The sequence below is a fragment of the Urocampus carinirostris genome, chromosome 17 (genome assembly GCF_059441175.1).
Source record: "Urocampus carinirostris isolate Australia breed hairy pipefish chromosome 17, RoL_Ucar_1.0, whole genome shotgun sequence".
NCBI classification, from domain to species: Eukaryota; Metazoa; Chordata; class Actinopteri; order Syngnathiformes; family Syngnathidae; genus Urocampus; species Urocampus carinirostris.
Genome location: NC_142365.1, coordinates 454,311 through 474,604, shown reverse-complemented (window position 1 = coordinate 474,604; position 20,294 = coordinate 454,311). Strand labels below are relative to the sequence as shown.

The window sequence follows — 20,294 nt, the reverse complement described above, 5'->3', positions numbered from 1 at the left end:
TTTTAAACTTTTTTGTTACTTTTTTATTTTTGTTCTCTATTTACTTTTTTCCTACATTTCTTTTTTTCTAAATTTGTCCTTTTTTTCTCTTCCTTTTGTTTCTTTTTTTTCCTCAGCTTTTCACTACTTTTTCATTTTGGTATTTTTTTCTTTTTTGTTCTATTCCCCCCTTCCTTTAAGTCATGTTGTGCATCATTTTACATAATATTTGGTCATTTTGGGACGAAAGAAGCAAAAACAACCTGAGGAGCCGTTTAGGACCGGTTCCTTTTAGTGAGCCGAGCCAAAGAAGCCGGTTCTCGACTTCAAAATACGGCATTTAGGACACAACGTCGGGGGAACCCGTGTATTTTGCCCTTCATGCACTGTAACATTGACTTAAGTCGCTTCTCAATGAGTCATTTTGAGCCCTGATTTTTGTGCGCTGGCTCGATTTTCTTGTGCGCTGAGAATGGGCGAGCAGTGCGCAATTGCGCACGCGTGCAGCTTAGAGGGAACACTGACCCTAATATAAGAATGACAAAGAGAATACATACTAGCTCTAGTCACAAATCAGGGTGAATTTACATTTCATTTTATTTAATGGTAAAATGATAAAGTATGTATACAAATAATCTTTACATTATACATTTTCCTTTTCCTAAGCCGATAAAAATTCAAAGATGAAAATGAATCATTTGGAAATAATCCATTTTGAGTGTTTTGGTATCTTGCTGTATTCCTAAAATGTATTGTTCACGGAACATTCCAAGTTTGTCTTTACAGAATTGTTTCTAAATTCTTACAATTCCACCTATATGCAATTCGTATCTACAGTTATCGATTGATATTGAATTATTAAAATTCGAACCAAGTTTTTAGTTTAATAGTGGACTGGAGTAAACTGAATCCAATAAAAGAACAGAACAAATTGAGCAATTGAATCTATTCAGAAAACCTGGATGGATTCAGTACTCAAGATTGGGAAAATATTGTGTTTTTATGACTGTTAACCCGTAGTTTCATATTTCAGATGATTTCATTTGCGGGCAGCACGCCGGCACGGCGCAGTGGTTAGCGCGTGTGCGGCACAGTTCTGAGGTCATCGAACCTCCTGTGTGGAGTTTGCATGTTCCCACCGTGCTTGCGTGGGTTTCCTCCGGGCACTCCGGTTTCCTCCCACATTCAAAAAACGTGCATTTCAGGTTGATTGGCCTAACCGAAATCTCCCTAGGTGTGAATGAGCGAGCGAATTGTCTGTCCCTGTGTGCCCTGCGACTAGTTCAAGGTGTCCCCTGCCCACTGCCCGAAGATGGCTGGGATAGGCTCCGGCACCCCCGCGACCCTAGTGAGGAAGTTTTTGGTTTGACAGGTTTAAATTCCCTGTACAGCAAACATGGCTCACCATGTAAATATTTTTCATTTAAAATCCAAATATTAATTAACATTTTAGTTTGAAACTGGATTGCAAACATTTCCGTGCACTGCCCCTTTAAAAAAAATCCTCATCAGCATGATCAATTTGCCAAACATCAGGAAAATATGCACAATACATAGTATATTCATTTACACCTATACACCTTTCAAACACACGTTAAGAATATTACTGGAACAGCTTTTTTTCATCTTGGCAACATTGCTAAAATTCGCCCTATGCTTTCGCAGTCGTATGCGGAGCTTATAGTTCGCGCGTTTGTTACTTCCCGTCTCGATGACGTTAATGCACTACTCTCCGGTCTCCCGAAGTCCAAAATGAAGAGCCTTCCGCTGGCACAAAATGCCGCAGCCAGGCTTTCAACTAAGACAAAAAAATGACCCCGATTTTAGTGAACCTGCATTGTCTCCCTGTTAGCTTAAGATGTGATTTGAAGGTTCTGTTGGTAGTATACAAAATCATGCATGCACTTGCTCCCTCAGATTGAATTTCCCCTTATGTTCCAGTCCGGAGCCTTCGCTCTGAAAATGCTGGTCTACTCGTGATCCCGAGAGTCAAGAAGAAATCCGCAGGTTGGAGAGCGTTCTCTATTCGTGCTGTGGAATGCTCTTCCCCCTGAGATTCGATCTGCAACCTCAGTGGAACGGTTTAAATCTAAGCTTCAAACACACTTCTATTCTATAGCATATGAATAACCTAGATTTTATGCTGACAATATCTGTGTATTAATTGTTATTGCAACATCCATTTTGGCCTGGTCATCCTGGAAGGGGGATTATCTCATGAGTGGTCCCTTGTCAAGGCTTCCTCATGTTGAGGTTTTTGCGTTTTTCCTTGCCCTCATGTAAGTTGTAGATCAGGGGGTGGGGTAGTAATAGTCAGCAGCCCTTTGAGACTCTTTGTGATTAGGGGCTATACAAATACACAATGACATGACTATACTGGAGTTTCTCAGCACCCACTGACAGACCTGAAGCATCACAGATGATTTTAAAATAAAGGAAAGAAGTGACAGCCCAAGTAGCGAATATTGACATACTTCTAGCCACAGGCGATATCACGTTTAAGAAATAAAAAGGTCTTTGACCACCAATTCAAACACCGTCTGATGGTGTCGCTCTGCATTTGAAAAGCACAACTCGTTCCTAAGGGAGAAAAGTGACGAGCGCATCCTTTTCCGCACAATTTCAATATGGCGTGAAGATGCGTGGGTAGCAAGACTGCTGCTTTGGGTTTAGAATGTAAAGCATGAGCCGTCCTGCTTTCATCCCTTTCCAACGTCGGGGTTTCTGCCTCCGACATTGCAGGGAGAAATTCCTTGGTGACAGCAAACATTCATTTGGAAAAATGATAAAGAACTGGATTCAACTCGGGGTACGAAAAACATTCCGGAGTGATGAAATGATGTAGGTTCAGTTCAGACTCAAGGAGAGGAACCGTAGACGGCTCGAGAGAGAGACGAGGATGAAAAATCGAGGAAAATAATGTAATGATGGAGTGGGTGGCCAAAGGCGGAGGCGCCACACGCCCACCTCCGGCTCGAAGTGTAGGATAAGGAATGGAGTGATGGAAGAGGAGGGGTACGGTTCTGCTCAAGGAACGGTGTGAGAAGCACAGAGAGCGGCGAATGAATTGCAAAGCGCAAAATGCAAACAAGGTTGAAATCCCACGGCTCTCTGCAGATCAGGTTTATATCCGGTCTGGTAGTTGCAATCATTGCAAATCTCTTGAAGCGCTTTACTAAGCGTGCTAATTCATTTGAAAATCAACAGAATGTCATTGTTAAAACTAAATGCTAAATGGTCTGCATTTCTATAGCGCTTTTCAAGTCAATGAAGACCTCCCAAAGCGCTTTACAATGTGCTTCACTTACCCATTTAAATACACACTCACACACCAATAGGGAGTCAGCCTCCAAACGTTATAAGGATAATCAAGATGCTAAATGGTCTGCTTTTCAAGTCAATGAAGACCTCCTGAAGCGCTTTACAATGTGCTTCACACTTACCCATTCACACACACACTCACACACCAATAGGGAGTCAGCCATGCAAGGCGCCGACCTGCTTATTGGGGCATTAGGGATTCAGTGTCTTGCCCAAGGACACTTCGACATATAACACAGAGGAGCCAGGAATCGAACCTGAGACCTCTTGATTGACAAGTGCTCTACCTCAGGAGCTAATGCCGCCCCAAACTAAATCAACGTCTCGTTAATATTTGCAATCACAGAACAAAAGATTCTCTTCTGCATACCTTCCTTTGTGAAACTAACCCAAGAGCTTTAAATATGAATGTCATTTGACTGTGCATAATCCAACAGCAACAAAAATAAATGAATGCGGATGATAGAAATAGAAATGTCTGAAATAAGGTCTGCCCGGACGCCCGGAGCGTGCATCTTTTACGTCGGGCGGACAACTTACAAAACGTTTCCGCCCGGGTGACCCACAACTTTATCAAGAAAAAAAAAAAAGCAAAAGATTTTTTTTTTTTTTTTTTAAATCAAACGTTTGCTTTGTTCCGATTTCGAAATATTCGTTTGGTTTAGAAATTTCGGAATTTCGGTTCGTTTGGTTATTTTTGCATACTCAGCAGCCAATCAGAAGCCTGCATCTAATAACTTCCTGCTTCCGGACTTTCCTGATTGTTATAAGGTCATGCGTTTGCATATCATTTTCCCAAGTAGACGCTCAGAGAACACAAGAAAAATGGATATGTGGTTAGGAATCGAGCCAAAACCTCTGCCCCAGAAGAACGATTCAAAAGAAGCTAACAAAATGTATGACGCTAAAAACGTAAACGTACATTAAGAGCATTGTGGGAAGAGGAGTTCACGTGGCTTGTAGCAAACGACGCAACGCAAACATTGCATGAATGAAGAAGAGTCAATACAGGTACATACTGATGGCAGATGAAAAACAGCCATGTAGAATAGAATAGAATATACCTTTATTGTCATTGTTACAACATGGGATATATTGTGATAAACGAAATTGGACGTGGCACACCAGTTCCATATTTTACAGGGAGGATATAAGGAAAACAAAGGGATAAGGAACAAAGAAGATGTTTGTACTGTCCTTGTTGTATAGGCTTTGTTTTCCTCCAGAGGGGGTGTATGAGGGGGTGAGGGACAGACAGAGATGGCCGGATCCAACTAGATGTGCTTGTCGTACCACGCTTTCAAAAATGTTTCTGTTTCTGCGTCTCCTTCAGGAGGCAGACATGTTGGATGTATACTTCGCTTGTTGACTACATGTCATATACATGCAATGAATGTTATAAATCGATTTATAACAAACTTCATTTTAAAGTGTTGTTCCGTTATATATTGTGATGATCAATCCTTAATACTTTGCAACAAGGGTTTTTTTCGCGATGAGTCGTCTTATTGTGTTTCAAGTTGTGAAAAATGCGGGAGGCAACGTTATGGCCGGGCAGGCAACTTATCAGAGTCGTCTGCCCCGCTGTCCGATAACTTTGTGTCACGAGTTTCAGACACCGCTACTACATCACAACAACAGAAAACTTCCAGAATAATTACAATCATTGCTCATGCTATCTTTTCAGACAGTAAGTTGTAACAGGAATTGAAGAGGTTAACATGGCGCAGCGGGCAGCACGGCGGCACGGCGGTTAGCGCTTGTGCGGCACAGTTCATGTCATGGGAACCTGTCGCGGGTTCAAATCCAGCTCCAGACTTCCTGTGCGTTTCAGGTGAATTTGCCGGTCCAAATTGTCCCTAGGTGTGAATGAGCGAATGAGTTGTCTGTCCCTGTGTGCCCTGCGATTGGCTGGCAACCAGTTCAGGGTGTCCCCTGCCCACTGCCCGGAGATGGCTGGGATGGGCTCCAGCCCCCCCGCGACCCTAATGAGGATAAGCGGTACGGCTAATGAGATGAGATGAGAACATAGCGCAGCTGAATTATTTAAATACCCAAATTGAAAGTCAAACCAAAAATATTTCTGAAGAACGTTAGCTTGCAATCCCCCTAATCATCAAAACACATCTTGTTTTTGTACAACATGAAAAAAATGAATATCTACTTTTTTTGGATCCACATTAGGCAACAGCAAAACTCTTAAGCTTCAGCGAGCGGCTCTCAAAATGGCTGCCCCCAGAGAAGGCTAATAAACAGGTGGATTTTCCTTCGTATCTCCCATCATTTTAATCAGAATGCCATCGTTGGACCGACGGTAGTCGATACAAAATCCTATTTTCGGAAATCCTTTGGGTTGAATTACACAAATGAATGGGGCGGCAGTGGCTCAGGAGGTAGAGAGATTGCAGTTCGAATCCTGACTCCTCTGTGTTACAGGTGGAAGTGTCCTTGGGTAAGACACTGAACCCCCAATACCCCCATTGAGCAGGGTAGCGCCTTACATGGCTGCACGGCCGCTATTGGGAAATGTGAAGCCCATTGTAAAGCGCTTTGGGAAGTCTTGACTTGAAAAGTGCTATTTAAATGCAGATCATTTCATTTCATTTTGAATCTGTTCTCAGACGAAAATAACTCCTTAGCTAGTTGTCACGTTCTTATGAAAGAAATTCCCTGATGGGATGCAAATATGCCCACATGAGAATGACATGAAATCAATTCACTCTCATGCTTTGCGAGGTCACTTTAATTGCTGTCATGAGCATGCAAATGTGAGCTTCCTATTAAAGAGAAGCTATATTTTAGTCATACAATTACAAGTATTATCGTTTCATGAAGAACAGCATGAATATTTCTCTTTTGTGTAGTTGATGACTTAACATCAGCTCTTAGACACAAACTAAGAGGCACAGGACTAATTCATAGGCAATTTAGTCTGAATATTGATATTCGATTTTAGAGACGGCTGGGGAAAAAAATGAAATGTACTAAGTTAGCCCTAACAGTTGATACTAATATATGACAAATGTAAATGCATTTTTAAGACAAATTGCTTTTATATCATCAAATACAGTAAACCCCACCATACGAAGTTTTCACATTACAGTGTGGAATAAGATGCTTTTTGACCCCTCTTTAAGGTATTTTCCAACTATATGATAACAACAATCAATTATCTACAAAATTCAAACTGCAGTATTCGTGCATACGACGAGTTATGTCTCCGAGAAGCCCGTCTGCTATTGCTTGATGTCATACAAAATGCTGGTTTGCTATCGGTTATCGCTACGGCATCGTGAAAATGCCAATATGCTATTGGCAAAATTCCCTCCCAAAACGCATATCTAGCTCTTCGATCAGTTCAGAATCTCGTGTTTCGTGATGACGCTGCACGTCGTGGATACAATACTGTATCGTTTATACTCCATTTATTAGCTCTGGGTCCCAAGACTTGCAGTGAAAAGCAAAATATGATAACAATGGAAATAGAGCTTGCGATAATAAAGATATGTGAAGAAGCCACACACGTCAAACACTCACTAGGCATCAGTGACCGAGACGATTGTTGAGAATAGAAAATACGTAAGAAGTCCAAGTCTTCTAAGGGCATGACAATACTTGCAAGTAAAAGTTTTACAAATAGTTTAATTTCAATCTGCTGTCTCCTCCCCTCTCTGCATCCACCCACTAACTCAACTGTACCAGCTCAGGTCAGGTCACACCAATGGTAGGTAAAATTGTCATTTTTCAACTTGCTTGATATAAACACAATTATAAGAACTTTAATTTATTCAGGCACCATTAGTAGTCTGTTTTGGCAAAATGGGCTAAATTTACTTTTAATTCAAAAAATAACAGCAAGTTTCTATCATTCACTGAAGACAAATATTTCTAATATAACTGCAATCAAACAAGAGTGAAGAAAATCTACTCCTTGAAGACGAAAAAATTCTTAGAGAACAGTGAAAATATACACAGTTCTTAGTCGATGATACAAGAAAATCTGAGGGGCCGTAGAAAACGTTTTCGCTGGCCACATCCGGCCCGCAGGCCTAGACTTAAGCATGGGCTTTACATGCATATATATATATGTCATTTAATCACAGGCAGGTATATTACACATAAGTAGTATCTATGATCCACTATTTTGTGATTTTAATTTTTGTCTCTTTCTACTGCTATAATGCACTCTCACCTAGCGATCCCCTACCTCAGAATGGATTCATCTTGTATCCCAAGGGTCGAACTCTATTTTGAAATTCCATGCAGTTTTATAGACCCCTTTCCAGTTTACGTCATTCCCAGATCACCACAGGATGGGTGTGCATCGTTGACCCAAAACAGTGGGAGTACGAGTTGGAACAGAGTGAGAGAAGATTTATATGTTGAGTTTCGTTTTTAGAGTGGCAATTTACAAAAACGACATGTGTGTATGGTTGCAAAAATTTCAAATTTTAAGGAAAACTTTTCGGGGGTACAGACAATGCAGTCTTCTCATTGGCATCAACAGACTCTCCACTACTTACGAAAAACGAGTAACGAAAAACAGTAGATACGAACATTTTTTCGGGACGTCGGAAAATATCCGGACATTGCTGTAAGTTGGATTTTGTATTGTGTGCATCTTTATCAAAGCACAGGACATTACTGTAGTGCTTCTTTCCACCGCTACCAGCATGTCAAGGCTAACCCCTCGACGAAGCGGGCCGGGCTAACAGCTAGGCTAAAGGCTAACCCCTCTAACATTCGCTCTCTGGACAATAAACTGGACCATTTAACAACTGGAAGAGGCATCGAACCGCGAGATGACGAACTGCTGCGCTAAAATTCTGACGAAGACATGGTTAATCTTATCTATCCCGGCTGACGTTCAAAGAAACTGTGCGGGTCAGATGTATCGACATTTCGTTCTGTATACACGTGTACACGAATGACAATAAAGTAAATCTGAATCTGAATCTGAATCTGATGTGGTGGCGCTGTGAGAGGTCACCCAGCATCTATCCTGAAGAAGAAATCCGGATTCTACTTCCTGGTTCGTGTATAATCATAACGTGTACTGTATCGCTATCGCGCTAAAAACGTTTTTATTGTTTAATATCTGGTGCATCCATTCAATATGATGGATGTAAAGTGTAAGTAAGAGGCAAGCCGTTTCTCTTGAAACGAAAGTGGAATAAGAAAGCTTGATGCGGTTGAGAAAATGGTCGGATCGCTTTTTACCACAGAGGAGGACCTCTTGAAGCACATCTTCCAAAAGTAAGTTAAAGTCAATTTTATTTATCTTTATAGAGCATATTATTTAAAAAAATGTTTTTTTTAGTAGAAAACAATACAGGTTACTTATACAAGCCTAAAACATACAAAATATAGCACTGAAGCAATTTACGAACAAATTCAACTTACCAACGATCGTTCGTAAGTAGGGCAGCGTCTGTATTTACAATAAGATTAAACATGGCGCTCCATATATGGATGATAACATTTTGATAAAAACGGTCTTGGTGCCATCTGCCGGACCAAAGTGGTATTACATATCTCAGTGCCGCAAGCGAATTATGTGCACTCTTACTTGCATTGATTTAACGTTCTTAGTGGATCATAAGTCATGTGATACAACAAATCGATCTATTTATCTGCCGATGCTTTTAAAGATCAATTGTAATGGATCTTATCGATTAGTTAGTAGCTCGGGAGGTAGAGCGCTCGTCTTGGGATCAAGGGATCCCAGTTCGAATCCCGGCTCGTCCGTGCTACATGCGGAAGTGTCCTTGGGTAAGACACTGAACCCCTAATACCCCCAATAAGCAGGTTAGCGCCTTACATGGCTGCAAGGCCGCTATTGGGAAATGTGGAGCACAATGTAAAGCGCTTTGGGAAGTCATTGACTTGAAAAGCGCTAGAGAAAGGCAGATCATTTCATTTCATTTCATAACAGTGGCACCATATCAAGCAGAGAGTACAAGAATTTATCTTGAGTGATATTCTCCCTACCGTATATACTTGCACGTAAGCTGTATTTATAACTATACAAGAAAATACTGCAATTGGGGGGTTGGGGGGATTCAGCTTAAATGCACAATTTGGTTACCAGAGACAAATGGTAGGCGGCCTGTGAGGGAGGGGGTAGGGCTTTTACAGTTACCACAAACCAAGGGGAAATCAAACATAAGCACAGAATATACCGTTTGTAAATAGTCTATAAAATTATTTTAGCAATACAATAGTAAAGAAAACGTCTTGGTGAGTACTAAGCAATGGGGGAGGAAATCTGAGTGGTTTGTAGCTCATAGACAAAATGGATATGGAGTGTCTTGGCTAAGAGCTCTCAAGATGAAGAAATATAAAGGCTTTACTGCTGGTTAGTGTACACATTTTCATTTATTTCTACTGTTATGTGGCTACTTTTAAATAGTTTCAGGTAGTCCGCTTCAATGCGAGTATTTACGGTAATGTGTAACGAGATACTTTGAGAGTAACGCGCACCTTTTGGGTGTCAGTCATCCAGGGGCTTATAGAGTTACTTTTTAAATGAATTATCTTTCAGTAACGCGCCCGAAAACAGAATCAAGTACAAGAGGACTTTTGACGCAGGACTTGCGTTAACTCACCCTCAGAGCTGCCAGATCGATGTCGTCCAAGCTTCGCGTGGGGGCGTTTTCAGACATGGCTGGCCAAAACCTGAGCTTCTTCACAAGTTAGCCAGGGTTTGAGTGCGTCTTCGCGGGGAGCACTTGGAAGGGTGCGACGGTGGCACCTTTTGGGGGATCTCGAACCTCCGCAATGTGATCAAATTCCCGCGGCGCTCAGATTAGCCAACACATCGCGGTTTCGATCGGACAACTCTCGTCGAATGCAAATCATAAATCACAATTCGATCGAGCTGATTAAGAAGACTTAATAGAACAAACTTTGACTGCAAATAAGCCGCGGGTGCACGTTTTCCCCTAGCAGTCCACCGTCGAACACCTTGCTCGATCGATTCCGAATAACATCCTAAAAAGCGTTGCCATGGAAGGAATTCCACCCAAAATGTGTTCTTGACGATGACGGACTACAGGAAAAAAAGATACGCAGTGTTTTGAAGGCGTATGATGGCGCCGTAGTTCTTCAGCCCCGCAGAAAACGCCTTTTAAACTGCTATGCCACCAGAAAAGTACATTTCCCCTCTAGGAATGATGCAATTGTCTTTCGGTGCGGCTTATCTTCCGAAATCAACTGAAATTTCAAGGTCCAATTCGAGACAGGTGGGCGCGATTCGAGCGGCTTTGGCTAACGCGGCTAAGACGGGACTGTGAGCTAAAGAGTTGGAAATGGAATCAACTTTGGTTTTTCTTCCATTTTTCGGTCGTGAGAGTCTCGCCCAGCGGTGCCAACCTCTCCGGGGGGAAAAACAGGAACGCAGGGCGGGCGGTGCGTTCGGAAGCAGCCCCCGCAACAGCTCCTCCAAAGCGGGCCTTCGACTCTTCAAAGTTAGCGGCTCCGCGATCCGGGTGAGAAGGCAGAATTGGGCCCCGCTCTCGATGTGAAGAGCGTGTTTGTTATTTGGCCATGTTTTGCTGGTTTTGGTCCAAACGCCCCCTCCCACGAGCAGCCTGTTGGATCGCAGCCTTCCTGGCCATTTGACGAATCCTCAACTTCTCTGAGGGTGGCTACGGCGAGTGAGCGGGGACAAATGGTAACGTGACGTCACCGAAATGAATTGGCTTTTCCTGGTTTACTGACGTGATCGGGTGCAGAGGTGGGGAAAGTAGACAAAAATTGGATTCGAGTATAAATATATATAGAGAGAGCTTTTTAATGCATCGAAGACCTCCCCAAGCGCTATAAAAATGTACTTCACTGTGTTAAATAGGGTGAAATGACATCTGAGCCCTTTCGTGTTACCTGTGGTGTTCCGCAGGGTTCAGTACTTGGCCCCCTTCTTCTCAGCATTGACATGCTGGTGTAACAGAGTTGAAAATTGATTGTTTTGAATGTTTTTTTGAATTCTCACAAAATCTGTGTTTTTGTTGTACTACTGTTAATATTCCGGTACCTCATTCAATTGATAAGTCATGGGCGTCTGCGACTCTCTTTTTCGATTGGCACTTTATGGGCTTCGGCGCTTGCCGTAGCTTCAGCTAAATAGCATCGCGCTGAAGGTAAGATGTGCCCAATATCAGTTGGATAAAAAAATGCATATTTTGCTTGATATAGGAGCTGCTTTCACAAATTATTTTTGTATATAAAGATATATAAGTTGTGCTAAATGATGTATATTAAAAAAGCACTAAATAAGAAGTAAAGTAATACAGCTTGAAACGACGATGCAACATGTTTTGATGCAAACACGCCACGAGGTGCGTCCTGTTGAGTGATGACCCGTTTTTTGTATCTTTAATGTTTTAGATGATTGCAGTCGTGAACAGATGCCCTGACTTTTGTATTGTTTTGTTTACTGAATGCAGGTAAGTGGGAAAGTTATTTTCATTGTTATTATTAAAGTTTCACTATTATTGTGCTCGCATGTTGTCTGCTTGCCGTAGCTTCGGCTAATTTGCATCGCGCTGAAGATTATTGCAGTCGTGAACAGATGCCCCTGACTTTTGTATTGTTTTGTTTACTGAATGCAGGCAATAAACCGAGTGACTGTGAAACCTTGTGTCGCGCATAATTGAGGGTCGTTACACTTCCATGAGGTGAAATTATACGCGAGTATAATATAAGTTTCCATTGCTACGCAGATGACACTCAACTCTATCTTCCGATGGAGGAATCTGCCACACTAAACTGTGGAAATTTGGAGGTCTGCCTCTTACAGCTTAAAAAAAATGGATGTCACTCATCTTCTTGCGTGGGAATGTTTAAATCGAAGCTTAAAACACACTTCTATTCTATAGTGCATGAATAACCTGTATTTTATGTTGATAAAGTGTCTATTATTTGCCCTTAGGTAGGTTTTAGATGATGGGATGGTGTCATAATAGTCTGTAGTTTGCAATAGTCTTTGGTCTGTGTAGCCCTTTGAGACCTCTTTGTGGCGGCAGTAGCTCAGGAGGTAGAGCGATCGTTTTAGGATTAAGGGATCCCAGTTCGAATCCCGGCTTGTCCGTGTTACATGCCGAAGTGTCCTTGGGTAAGACACTGAACCCCCAATACCCAATACCCCCAATAAGCAGGTTAGCGCCTTACATGGCTGCACAGATCACGGCCGCTATTGGGAAATGTGAAGCACAATGTAAAGCGCTTTGGGAAGTCATTGACTTGAAAAGCGCTATAGAAATGCAGATCATTTCATTTCATTTCATTTCATTAAGAGCCAAACAAATAAACAGGACTTGACTTGACTTCACACTTACCCATTTACTCACACACCGATAGCGGCATCAGCCTTGCAAGGCACCTGCTTATTTGGGGCATTAAGGATTCAGTGTCTTGGTCAAGGACATTTCAACATTTAACCTGGGAAAACCGGAAATAGAACCTGCAACTTCCCTGCCCCAAGGCGAGCGCTCTACCTCTGAGCTACTAATGAAAATGCCATCACAGTGACATGCTAGAGGCCTTTTTAAGAGCAGAAAGAGGTAAGCGACGGTGATTTATTCTTAAAACAAATGATTGCAGACAGATCAACATTTTAAAATGACCGTTACTTCAAAAGTAGTTATGCAAATGATTTTGTCATGATTACTGATGTCATGCACGTTAGGCAGCAGGCTGGCATGGAATGACAGGAAGCCAGAGGACGACAAAATTGATACCAATTGCCTAAGCAGATATCGGACGGATGGGGTCGATACCGGACAGGACAGACAGGATTGATATCAAAACAGGATATTGAAATTAAACAGGACAAACTAGACGGGAACGAAACTGGATACGGATATTAAACAGGACAAAATAAACAGGAACAATACCGCACAGGAAACACCAACAGGAACCAGGACCGAGTCAAAACCCACGTCTTGCGGGGCAGAGGTTCGTTGACGGACTGACAAAGGGAGAGTAAGAGCACTGTGCTTAAACAGAAGGGAAGCCAATCTGTCAACGAGTGGCTGTTGGCGCCACGCGGGCGGGGCCAATTGGGCACCATGGCAACCGTGACAATCAAGTTCCTTTTTTTAACACTAAGAGGTGGTAAATAATACAAACTGTCCCTTTAAATGACCAAAATCCGTCAATAAATAATGGATGATTCCCACAGCTGTTAATCACCCTTTTTTTTTTTTTAACATTTTGTTGGTTCACAAAAATGTACCTTTTACATTTTGTGACACAATTTAAAGGATGCTTAGTGAAATATTGGAATGCCCTCAACACTCAAAACATTTTACAAGTAGAATATTGGTTTATTCGGTTAAACAATATCATTTTAAACCCTGAGCATTAGTGACACATTTCATCAGGTAATGGATAAATCTACAGTACATGTTTAACAAGGAGATACATTTTTACAATGCATTGTTAAAATCTAGTAAGTGGTTAGTGCAACAAAATAATCATCATAGAAAACATTTGATAAGGTCACTTGTCCATATATCAATGCTGTGATATAAAGAAGATAAGTAAACGCACTATACCCGGTACCGCTTCTTTCACAAAGAGCGCCATCCGTGGGTGTGGATTAGTATTTCTGGTGGTAATGATTCAGGCACTTCATAATGCAGTCTTTCCGACACTGCTGGCAGGTAGACGTTTGCGCACAACCAGATTTTTACAAACATTGTCTGTTCAAACAAGGAATTTAAGGTTGCTACTAACATGGAGCAATGAAAAATGGATGCCACGGTAGCAAAGGTCTAAAAAACATGAGAGTCATTGTCCATTTTCAAACGACAGTCTTTCCAGCAGCTCCGTGTTATTTCGCTCTTTTTGGGATTTTTTGTTTTAAGTGTCTGCTTCTATCTTCCGTGTTTTTGTCCTGTTTGACAATGACACTTTCTATCCTCTGGTTATGGGTTTTAACGCACAAAAATGTGTTTATTCGAAGAATCGACTCCTTGCCCTGAAGAAATCTCGCGCCGGCGTGATGAGGGGGCCCTATCGTGGATGCAGAGCCGGAGCTAAGGCTAACCGGCTAGCGGCGTTATAATTCTTCGGTACCGTCCGTAATTATGGGAAATGGGAACTCTCTACCAAATAAGACCGACGAACTGGCTGTGTTGGTGAATAACATCAAAGCTTACAGGGAGTGCAGTTTGCTGTGTTTTACGGAAACGTGGCTCACATCTAGCATCCCGGACGCTAACGTGGAGCCATCCGGAGCTAACTGGAGCTATCCGGAGCTACCCGGCTTCAGCGCCGTTAGACAGAGACACGAAAGCCTGCGGGAAGCGGAGAGGAAGTGGACTCGCTAACACGAGGTGGTGTATCCCTGGGCACAAAGATTTCCATCTGCCGCAGGGACGTCGAACTTTTGGACTAGCGTGTGACATCATCCACTTTGCTGTTGCTAAACTACAACACAGCACCCCGAGGCCATCCTGTTAATAAACAACACAAGGATACTGCTGGAAGTCCGAATTTCCCTACGGGGATGAATAAAGTATCTATCTATGTATTTAGACATCTATCTATCTATCTATCTAGACATCTAAGTATCTATCCATCTACCTATCTAGACATCTATCTATCTATCTAGACATCTATCTAAATGAGACGCACAATTTGCCTCAAGCCTCAATGACTGCATAGTCTGTTTAAATGCGAGTGTCTGAAAACTGGAATTTCATTTGTCTTGCAGCAAGAGGCTTCCAGACTAGTCATCTAAAAATAACAGGCTTTCACTGGCTTCACGTGTGATTTTATATCACACTTCTGCTGCCACACGTTTCACTACAGACATAGAAAGTTATCATGCAACTATCTAACAGTGTTATGATCAATAGTACATTCTACATATTTACTGCAAGTTTTGTGATTACGGAAGCTTGTAAACTACAAGCTGTTCAGTAGTGGTCAGTGTTCATGAAAAATGTCAATAGTATCCAGACAAATGTCTTCCTACGTCTACACTTGGATGAGAGCACGCATTCTATTCTCGTTTGTATCACCCGGTCTATTTCTCGGTTCTGCCATTTCCTTGGATCCGTCGCCATAACAACCACACATTTTCTGACAGATTTGCTGGAACTGCAGCGAGAGGTGAAGCCTCAGAGGGAGAGAGAGGAAGAAGGAACAAAAAACAGGGAAGACCCCTCTGATAAATGTACAGTAGTGTCTATCTAAATCATTAGATATCAATTGTGCAATTGAGGAAACGAGATGAACTGGCCTACGATTTCAAAGAGATCTGTGTTCCTGTGGTCAGTATACCTCACTGCTGGCATTACCTGGGATTCGGTTGGAAACCTTAGCCGTGGTCGAGAGTTAACTCGTCATCCGAACAGTCCGACCGGAGCTATGTCCACAGCCCGACAGGGGCAATGCCCTCCCTGGTGTTCAATGGAGGCAGCAGGTTTTCTTCACACAAGAACTTCAAGGGGAAGTGGACCAGCAGTCCTTGGACGGCCTTAAGCTCCTCCCTGGCTTTTTCGGGGTCTGTGTCAATCATGCGCTCTTTGCTGGTGTACTCCTTCAGTTCTTGCAAATTGTGCACAGAATTACAGGGGAGGCAGCAGAACACCTGTACCAACGCACCAGAGATGGGCAGACAAGATCATGTGGGTGAGAGGTGAGAAAACAAATCAGAAATCATGATATCACAGTATAAGATTAAAAAAAACAACAGACTGTATTCCCTCATCGATTGCAGCTAATAGGGAACAAAACCCCTCGCGATATAGGATCCGCTATGTAACCATCCCATTTTTAACATACGTTCTGCCGGCTTCTGCTTCCAGCAGAAGTCCATCGGCAATAATGAATCACGGCCGCAAGGGTGCTGTTTATTTAGGCAAAAAGAACGGGAAAAAATGAGCTGCCACATGACACAACTTTGCTCTCTTAGACCCAGCTCTTAGAGACTGGAGATAATGAATCCTGGCCAAAACAGTGCAGTTCATTTTGGGCAGGCCACTATGGCAGCCAAAAACCGAAAAAATGCGCCCAGCCAGTCCCTGATCTCAGCCATAACTCGACTGCGTATTATGGATCACGGCTACAACCGTGCATTTCATTTTAGACAAAACAAAACAGAACTCCTTTTTGACAAAAGTGCCATCTGCCTGTTCTCACAAAACTGGATTGGGGATAATGGATCGCAAACACACAAGTGCAGTTTATTTTAGTCTGAAATAGAGTAACGGCATAAAAGAGCTGCCAAACCCGACAGAAGTGTACTCTGCCAGTTCACGCTCGCAGCAATATGTGATCAGGGATAACGGATTTTCGCCGTGTGAGTGTAGTTTACTTTTTAATGAACAAAATAGCAAACAATTGTCGCTAGGCCTGACAAAATGGTGCTCTGTTGGTCCTCACTCACAGAAATTTGTAATCCAGGATAATGGATCTTGAAATATATTTGATCCCGGATTGAATTTAGGTTGCAAAGAGCCAGGAGAAGAAGGGATTACAGTACATCATGTAACCAAAGTGTAAAGGAAAAACAAAAGAAATCAAAGAAACGTAACCGTATATTCAAAAATTAAAAAAAGGTTACAAAAACAATTGATTTGATAAAAAGGTAACAACTGTCAATTCATGATAGTTTGGCATCCTCCCAGTAAACGGTCCACACTACAATATAGAAGAAAGGTCCTACCTTGTTGTAAATAATGGCATTCTGTTTGGCAGCAGAATTCCACATCACGAAGAAAAGCTCATCACTGATCGGATCGTCAACGTTGATGCTTGGGTTCGACGCAGCTCCGACGAGAACACTAAATTAAAGTCAAACGTGGGTTGGCAAAACAAAAACCAATGCTCTTAAATTGGAATTGTGATTCAGTTTAAGACGAATCCCTGAAGCTATCTGACCTGAAGCACTCTTTTCGCAGAGCAAGTGTCAGGGGTCCGGCTTGGTACTCTTCCCCTCCCATAACGGACGGGATCCTCTCTTCATCTTCCACGAAGACCGCCAGCTCGCTGTCCCGGCTTCCCAGCATGCTGCGATCGTTGATGTTTGCCGATCCTGCGGTCAAAATGCAGCAAAGTGACGTAGGTGAAGCTTCAAAGGATTTCCATAAAGATCATCTCGTCAATCAGACAACTTCTATGGAACAATTTAGTAGATTCTCGTCACGATCAACGGTACTGCGGTGGACTATCAAGTTCCTGGGTGTGCATATCAGCGAGGACCTGTCCTGGAGCCATAACATCACATCCCCAAAATCCAATCATTGTCTGTACTTTCTCCACAAACTCAGGAGAGCAAGTGACCCCCACCTATCATGTTCTCATTCTATGGAGGCAGCATCCAGACCTTCCTGGCCAACTGCATCACCTTGTGCTATGGCGCCTCTACTGTGTCCTGCCCAAAGACTCTGCAATAAATCATAAGAACAGCGGAACCCACCCACACATCCTTCACGCAGTCTCTTCAACTTCCTGCCGTCAGGAAACAGACTGAAGTGTCTCGGAGGCAGAACCAGCAGGCCCAAGGACAGGTTCTTCCATCAAGCTGCCAGGACTCTGAACTCTCTCCCTGCCCTACCCTATCCTACCCCTCTGCCTTCTGACAAATCAATGTAAAACTGTTCTTTTTAGATTCCGGCTATACATTTTTTATCCATCCATTATGTTCCGCTTATCTGGGGTTGGGGCGCTGGGGCAACAGCCTTAAAAGGGAAGCCCAGGAGTACCAATCCCCAGCCACCTCCTCCAGCTCATCCGACGAGATCCCGAGGCGTTCCCAAGCCAGCCGAGAGACATAGTCTCTCCAGCGAGTCCTGGGTCACGCTCCTGCCAGTGGGACGTGCCCGGAACACCTCCCGAGGGAGGCGTCCAGGAGGCATCCTTATCCGATGCCCGAGCCACTTCAACTGGCTCCTCTCAATGCGGAGGAGCAGTGGCTCTACACAGAGTCCCTCCCGGATGACTGAGCTTCTCAGGAGGAAACCACTTGTATCCGGGATCGCACATTTTTTATTTGAAACCTTATTAGTTGTGATGGCTTCGCCAGGCACAACGCATTGCCAACAGTGCCCAAGTATTAGCTTTGACAGGCTGATGCTATGCTTACTCATGCTAGCTGTAAACACTGTCGGTGATGAGTGGTTACAGGTTAACGAGTTATGCTAATGGAGACATGCTAAAAAGTGGCTAACTGCTAAATGCTAACTGCTTCATGCAAAAAAATGATGCTAATGCTAACGGCTACATGTTAACCAATTATGCTAACGGGTACATGCTAATGAGTTATGCTATGGGTTCATGCTAAAAAGTGATGCTAAGGGCTAAATGCTAACTGCTCCGTGCTTAAAAATTATGCTAATAGTAGCCTGCTAACGGCTACATGTTAACAAATTATGCAGAGCCGCCAAGATAAAAATTACAGATGCATCACAATGAGTTAAAATCCTTATGCTAACTCATAATGCAACCAACTCAACGCTACCGGTTTTCTACCATCCTCTTCCAGATCCATCACAACTCTCACAATTGCCTCGGGAATTGTCTAGTATATCTTTATTCTTTTATATGAATATTGACTTTTCTTTAGCTGACCTTGCTGTTATTTGTCATTAGTGGTGTGCCCTATTTATTGCATGTTTGCACGTGGGAAAGAGGAAGTCATTTCATCTGTGCTGTATGTTGTGTATATAGCGTATTTGACAATAAAGTTGAATTAAGGTCAATAGAAAAGTGCGACTACCCTTGCAGACGGAGACTTACCAATGATATAGCAGCGGTCATCTGCAATGAGCGTCTTGCTATGAACATATATGAGCTCGGTGACGAGCGACTGGGAGAGCTCCGCCATTGTTCTCAGGCCGCAGATTGTAATGTACTCCGTCCAGCGGTCTTCCACTGGGAAGCAAAACAAACGCACCTTCAGTCTTTGCCATCTCGATCGAACAGAACTCATACGGTATTGAGAATGAATGTCAAGCGGGTGAAGAATGAAAACGGAGACAGACCGGGTAGTTTTCCAAGATGGAGGCCTCGGTTTAAAGGCACAAAAAGACACAAAACGAAAGAAAGAAACGGAAGGTTACGAGCAGACGGGTGCCGTTTGATGATCGGAGATGGGTTCGAGAAATCAGAGCACGACGAGGCGAGAAGACTCACGTTCGCTGAGTCTCGAGAGGATGGACTGTTCTCCTCGGCAAATAGTCCTATGACATGAACGAGAGATTCAAAGGGATTTCTTAGTATTTGGAGAAAACTGCTGTGAACATTGACAAATGTCACATCAGCCAGAGTGACTCAGTCAAAAATGTAGGTGTCATATTTGACCCCGATCTGTCCCTTCAAACACACGTTAAGAATATGACTCGAAGAGCTTTTTTCCATCTTGGCAACATCGCTAAAATTTGTCCTATCCTGTCTCAGTCGGATGCGGAGATTATAATTCATCCCGTCTCGATGACCGCAATGCCCTACTCTCCGGTATCCCGAAGTCCAAAATCAATAGACTTCAGCTGGTACAAAATGCTGCAGCCAGGCTTTAACTAAGACAAGAAAGTTTGATCACATGACCCATATTTGAGCTCACCTGCATTGGCTCCCTGTTAGCTTTAAGATGTTATTTTAAGGTTCTGTTGGTAATATACAAATCCTACATGGACTTGCTCCCTCATATCGTTCAGATTTCTATTCCCCCTATGTTCTGGTCCGGAGCCTTTGCTGGTCTACTTGGAGAGCGTTCTCCATTCGGGCCCCAGTGCTGTGGAATGCTCTTCCCCTTTAGATTGGATCAGCAATCTCAGTGGAAATGTTTCAATCTAAGCTTAAAACACACTTTTATTCTATAGCATATGAATAACCTAAATTTTATCTTGACAATATCTGTGTATTATTTGCCCTCATGTAGGTCTTAGATCAGGGGATGCCGGTATGGTTCCCGTTTATTTTGTCCTGTTTAATACCGGTTTCCAGTTTCGTTCCCATCTAATTTGTCCTGTTTAATTTCG

At 42.8% G+C, this 20,294-nt stretch overlaps 2 protein-coding genes across 3 annotated transcripts in view; both read right to left on the bottom strand.

Moving 5' to 3' along the window:
- Nucleotides 1-10,944, bottom strand: part of mink1 (misshapen-like kinase 1) — a 50,013-nt gene extending 39,069 nt beyond the window's left edge. For both annotated transcript variants that reach the window (XM_088321608.1, XM_088321609.1), the window contains exon 1: nt 9,909-10,944. In XM_088321608.1, coding sequence (XP_088177734.1) covers nt 9,909-9,965 — 57 coding nt within the window. In that variant the 5' untranslated portion in view covers nt 9,966-10,944. The remainder of the gene's footprint in view (nt 1-9,908) is intronic.
- A 3,954-nt stretch (nt 10,945-14,898) lies between these two features.
- The window catches only part of pld2 (phospholipase D2), a 29,774-nt gene continuing 24,378 nt past the window's right edge, over nt 14,899-20,294 (bottom strand). The window contains exons 20-24 of the mRNA XM_088321159.1: nt 19,450-19,496; nt 19,054-19,188; nt 17,197-17,350; nt 16,982-17,099; nt 14,899-15,904 (exon numbers count right to left, since the gene is read on the bottom strand). Of these exons, the coding sequence (XP_088177285.1) occupies nt 15,680-15,904; nt 16,982-17,099; nt 17,197-17,350; nt 19,054-19,188; nt 19,450-19,496 (679 nt within the window). The 3' untranslated portion in view covers nt 14,899-15,679. The remainder of the gene's footprint in view (nt 15,905-16,981; nt 17,100-17,196; nt 17,351-19,053; nt 19,189-19,449; nt 19,497-20,294) is intronic.